The sequence below is a fragment of the Volvox carteri genome, assembly GCF_000143455.1.
Source record: "Volvox carteri f. nagariensis unplaced genomic scaffold VOLCAscaffold_39, whole genome shotgun sequence".
Taxonomy (NCBI): domain Eukaryota; kingdom Viridiplantae; phylum Chlorophyta; class Chlorophyceae; order Chlamydomonadales; family Volvocaceae; genus Volvox; species Volvox carteri.
The window spans coordinates 84,028-89,725 of NW_003307582.1; the positions used below are offsets into that span (position 1 = coordinate 84,028).

Genomic DNA, 5,698 nt, shown 5'->3' on the forward strand with positions numbered 1-5,698 from the left:
CGTGGCGGGGGCGGTGATGGAGCTGGGGGTGGAGGGATGTATTGCTTCGAGCACCTGTACGGATGAGCGGATGCATGGGCAAAGGAACGAGTTACTATATGCATCTGTAACGGACGCGGCAGGTGGGCCACACATGGACGTTTTCCTGATGCACGTGCCGTACCTTACAGTCACGTCCGCCAGGTGTGCCGTACACATGGCCGCGCTCGTCAGCGTATTCTGAAGGACGCCCACGTAACCCGAAATCTCCACAACTGTGTTGCTAGAAATCGTGAACTTGTAGCATTGGCTTAGAGACGATTCCGTGCCGTCGCAAGCGAGGTTGGACAACCAAATCGGCTGGTCTGCGCGCGCGATGCCGAAGGCGGCCGTACCCGCTGTACCGCCGTACGCGTAGCCTAGGGAGCGGCAAACTACTCGTGCCTCAGGGGGCGCCCAGGCATCCTGTACGTCCACACGGTGGAAGCGGGCCTAAAAATTGAAAACATTGCTTTGGCAGATATGATAAGCAGGAGTCCAGGCAAATGCCCGCTAAGAAATTGTGTCCGATAATTGGGTGCCCATGGCGAACGGCGCTACGTCCAGAGCCAACACGAGGGTGGGGGCGCAGGTGAGGGAAACCCTAAATTGCCACCCGCACCTGGCAAATGGTGCCCCACAGGCCGTTGTAGCAGAACTCCACACGGCCTCCGGCTGTCCCAGCCGTGGTGTCGTTATACCAGTCATCCCCACCCAGGCGCACAGCGCCGGGAGTTGAACCTGCCAAAAAAGGTAAAGCCAAGTCGACGCGCAACGTGACCAACAGATTATGAACAGGTTTATGGTCAGGTTTTAAAACCACTGGATGCAGCTTGCGGATGGATTATGACGCATATGTTAGCTTTGGTCCACCCTCAAAAAAATTGCGTGATCCTTTCGAAGAACACGAAGCCTCCGGCATAATCATCAGACCTACATTTGTAGGGGCTGGCGGGAGGCGGCGGTGCGAGGATGGGCGTATTGGCGCAGGCCACGGCCGCCTTCAGGCCGTCCGGACAGCTGCCAGTGTCCTGCCAGCCCCCTGCCAGGCAGCGCGTGAAGTCGTTCTCTGTGCCTGAGCACTGAACATATTGGGCCCAAACGGGCTCCCCGCTCGTTTCGCTGGTGCTTGCAGACACCGCGTAGCGGTAACCCAATGACCTGCGAGATTACGGGGGGTCCGGGGGTGGGGGGGACAGGGCAGGGCAGGGCAGGGCAGGGTAGGGACCGTCAAGCGGCTGCGGGGCACAGCATGTGAGCGTTGTCGCGTACAGCAGCAAGCAGATAGCAACCACGATCGCGAGCAGTGCATCATCAGCAGCAGCACATGGCTGCAGAGAGGAGGAAGATATAAGTCAATCGAAGTGCCGCGCATTTTCCTCCTGCTGGCTGCTGCGCCCTCCCTCACACCTGCAAACCACGTCGGCGTCCTCTTGCCCCCAGAAGCTGTCCGCGCACACAGCGCCCCAGCGGCGCCTATAGCACAGCTCAACTCGCCCCCATGCTTCCACTCCGGGAATAGCAGCGACGCTGCTTACAGGAACCAACCGCAAGTCGCCAGCGGTTTCACCTGCAAACACACGGAATCAACGCATCGCCACAAGGCCGGGGCTGAGGTACACATTTCCGGCGTGCCAAGGCTATGCACGTACGATGACCCGGGGCGTTCCGGGAGAGGTGACGAAGCCCGCCCAATTGCTGTTGTCTGTGTCTTACATGAAGGGGCCGTGTACGGGATGGCGGCGGGGACTTCCGGTGTGCCGGCACTCCAGCATGTTGCACCGGCGTCCCTGGCGTGTGTGCAACGGCTTGAGCCTGGTGGCGCCCCCTGCGTGCAGGCTGAAAGGCCCGACTCGGTTCCCCTGCGATCCGAGGCGGTGATCAAGAAGCACCGGCTGAGTCAGGTGGCGTTGCACTCAAGGTGCAATGTGCTGAAAGGGACTGGCCCATTTATGCAGCTGTGAATCCAGTAGCGCTGTAATGGGGGAGGGTAACCGTGACGAAAACGCCTCCCAAATTGCGGAGTGAACTGCATCGCATATGGCCCACAGAGACCATGTCTAGACCAGGCGCGAAGCCACAAACTAGTAGAGGAGATGGAGTAGCAACGAGCGTGGAACAGAAGGTGCAATACATTTGATAGGACGAGCCCTGGGATCTTGATTCTTGGGAGATGCGGCAATGATGTTGTTGCGCAGCTGTGCTCTGCAGAGTAACTCCTTACGTGCAATTGACCTGGGAGAGCCACACGCGCATGCCGGCAGGTCCAGCGGTGGTCTGAACTCCGTCGACGGCGCTGCCTCCTGCGAAGCCCATCTGCCGGCAGGCGACGTCCGCATCCAGGTCGTCCCATTCATCGTCGCAAATGCTGGGGCAACAGGTGTACCAAACGTATATAAGGCAAGGAGAGAATTGTTGGCATTAATTATCGATGGCATTAAATAATCGATCATTGATAATAACGATGGCATTGATAATCGATCAAGGGCCATACCACCACACGCCCGTAAAAGTAGGGATGGCAAGGGTCGATCGCCGTCAACTAATACCGTTTCCAGCCTCACCTGCCCCAAGTGCCGTTCAGGCATACCTCCACACGACCGCTGGTAGATCCGTTGAGGCGCACTTGCCAATCCACGTCACCTGCGCACATCACAAGGTGAGAGGTTAGTCCCGGGTGCCGCGGGTGCCATGGGTTCCACAACTCTCCGCTCTGCGGCTGCCCAACCATTCAGCTCTGCGAGCGGGCAGAGCGGTTCGAAACGTTGGTGGATGTAAGGCAATGGATGTCTGCAAGCTTGAGCTGCTTTCCCTAACAGTGCCAAGAAAGTAGATAGGCAGTTCGGTAAGTCGGTAGCTAGGTCGGTAACTAAGAGGGCAAGCAGGCGACCCAAACCCGCATCAACCGACAGAGACACACACACACACACTTGCACGAAACCCCCTTGCACGACTCAACCAGCCTTGCGACCACCCGTCGCAAGAGCCAACTAAGCCGATACGCAAAAACCTAGGCCAAACATCGATGATTATTATTATGAAAAAAATAACTACAGATGCCCAATTTGACGGACAATCATGACAGGTCGGTCGGAAACATACATGGGTAGCTCGCATACGCGTACTCCAGGTCTATGCTGCTGTCGGTGCTGCCGCTGCTGCTGCTGCTACTGCTGCCGCCGTAGTCCGTAAAATTGCAGATTACTCCGGCAGTTTCCGCGCTGGCGCAGTTGGCCAGATTGCCCCATGCGTTGCGGGAACATTCGTCAAGCCTGGACTCCGTGCCCACGCAATCCACGCCCGTGACCTCCAGCCATGCGAATGTTCATCGGATTAAGATGCGCGGAAAGGAAAGAGCGATGGGGCAATAAGGGATAAGGGAGAACTGATGGCAAGTCCGGAGAACCAGAAGCTAATAACAGTTCCACGCAGTTTTCAAGTGTATGATGCGAATAAAGGGCACATGTGAGCGCGATCACGTGCACGTGAACAGACCTTGCACCCGAATTTGCAAGTGTAACATTCAAACCCCTACAGCTATGCGTGTTAGCTGGAGAGGGCATCGCATTTCTGTAGGCGATAAATGCAAGCAACAAAAGCAAAGAATCAAGAGCAGTGCATCGCCTGGTGAGTTGGTGCTTGGAAGCGACAAGACGACTCAAAACGAACCCGATAGGGTGACAGCCCTTACCAGCACAAAGCATAACGAAATCTGACATTCCTAAGGGCGCGCAACTGCTGTCAGGCCCCCTAAACGTCGTGTGCCCCTATAGCGGCAGCCCTAAGTGCAGTCGAGCATCTGCAGCAGCGGAGATTTTGTGCGCTCTTGCTGACTGCCACCGAAAGCCCTGACGGGGCCCCCCTGGGACCTCCTGAACCCCGGAGAGCTGGGCGATAACTCACCCAAAAATACTTCTGATCGGGGCCTTGTGGGCCGAAGAAGTTGTTCGCAGGCACTGCCTGGCCGGGAATGCCCAGCTCCCGACACACCACCTCGGCCTCCTCGTAGCCCCACCCTCGAGAACAGATGCTGCTCCACCAATCTGCAAAGGAGCGCACGAAGGACCGGCACATGCATCACGTACATAGCGTGATACCATCGAGTTGTTAAGGTCGTCATACCAACATTATTATTACGGTTCTGCCATGGACGTGTTGCTCAATTCTACCATCAACGCCTGGCGGCTCCACCTCCACGTCGCGGCTGCAGAAATCATAAAAGCACGCAGACGCTATAGTCGATGTCGTTCCGCTTGAGTTTTGATGTACGACGAGATGAGAGCGCATATATGCCAGATGACAAACCGTGCCGTACGGAGATTTCCGTGTGCGTGGTTTGCCACTCGCCGTACTCACATGACGTGCCGTACACATCAGCCAAACACATCTCCACCCGTCCTCTTGTTCCGGGGGGACTCTCGGGCTGAGTCCTTCCGACCAACCTGATGGACCCATTTGTGGAACCTGCGCAGTGGCAAAACATAAACATGTGAGCCCTTTCCAGGGGTTCAGGCTCATGTGTCTGCGGATGTTTTACTTGGTTAAGATGAACTGAGCCGCGAGAAGAAGTGCGGACATCGGGGGCCGTGTTCCCGCGGCAGACATAGTTGTGCTGCTCTCTTCAGACACGCATGCCACACTGAAACCCACCCACGCAATGTGGAGTGCGGTGACGCACAGATAGCCCCTTCGAATCCACTCTCAAAACAGTTCCATTCGCATAACGCTTACATGCGTAGTTCGTGGCGTTGAATGGCGGTGGCGGTGGGGGAGCCGGAGGAGACGCGGGCACCGGGTCGGCAACGCCAGCGCCGTTGTACCGCCAGCGTACAATGGCGGCGAAGTGCTGCGCGGTTATCGGCACCCACAGTGAAGTCGTATTGCTTTCCGCAGGCTTACCGCTGAGCACGCCGATGACCTTACCGTCCTCCAAGTCCGTAACTGCACTGCCAGATTGGCCGCCGACTGACCTGAACCAGGTTGGCACCTGCACGGCAAATAGTCTTTCCTATTAGTGGCCTTATCTGTGCAAGCATGATTGCTTTCCACTCTTCTGACGGCTGGCAGCTTCCAGCAGCAGCTTCCAACAACAGAACGGCAGCAGCTGTAGATAACTCTGAAACCCGTTGGTAGATTCATTTTAAGGGGGACAGCACCAATCGCAAACATGGGTCAGCGGCACCGTACCCTGGCTCCCGGCTGGCACATCGAGCTTCCAAACGTGAAGTCGCCACACCATTGGTACCAGTCCATGATGTTTACGAAGCCGTCCGGTGGTTGGGCTTTGTCCGAGGGGTAGCCGCAGGTGCTCGCGCTGTACAGCTTCTGCAGCAATAAATACCATTAAGTTTTGAGCTGCGGTCAGGAAAGCTGACAGCCGAGGAAGGCCGGTAAGGCACATAGGAAGCACCCAGCTCTTCCATCACACGCACCTTAGAACAGTCGTACTTGACACCCACGTACGAATGGTACGGCAAAACGGAATCAGGGCTCAATGTGGCGACCCGAATCATGCCAATATCATAGTAGTTCACGTTACTTAGCTGATTGCCTCTGAAGTACTCCGCACGGTACCAAGTGGTAAAAAGCGCCTGGTAAGTTCCAAACGGAGCTTCAGGGCCATTCATGGCAGGGCGAATCTGCGACGCCGTAGCAACCAAAAGCATAAGCAAGCTGTTCA

General features: G+C 56.5%; 1 protein-coding gene across 1 annotated transcript; it reads right to left on the reverse strand.

Annotated features, from left to right (window-relative positions):
• Positions 1–282: 282 nt before the first annotated feature.
• VOLCADRAFT_33421 (uncharacterized protein) lies at positions 283–2,644 on the reverse strand (the record flags this gene model as incomplete). Its single annotated transcript, XM_002953912.1, has 5 exons — positions 283–444; positions 641–693; positions 1,735–1,880; positions 2,243–2,386; positions 2,583–2,644. Coding segments are annotated over 5 exons (567 nt in total), but the record flags the coding sequence as incomplete, so codon positions are not given.
• Between the last annotated feature and the right edge of the window lie 3,054 nt (positions 2,645–5,698).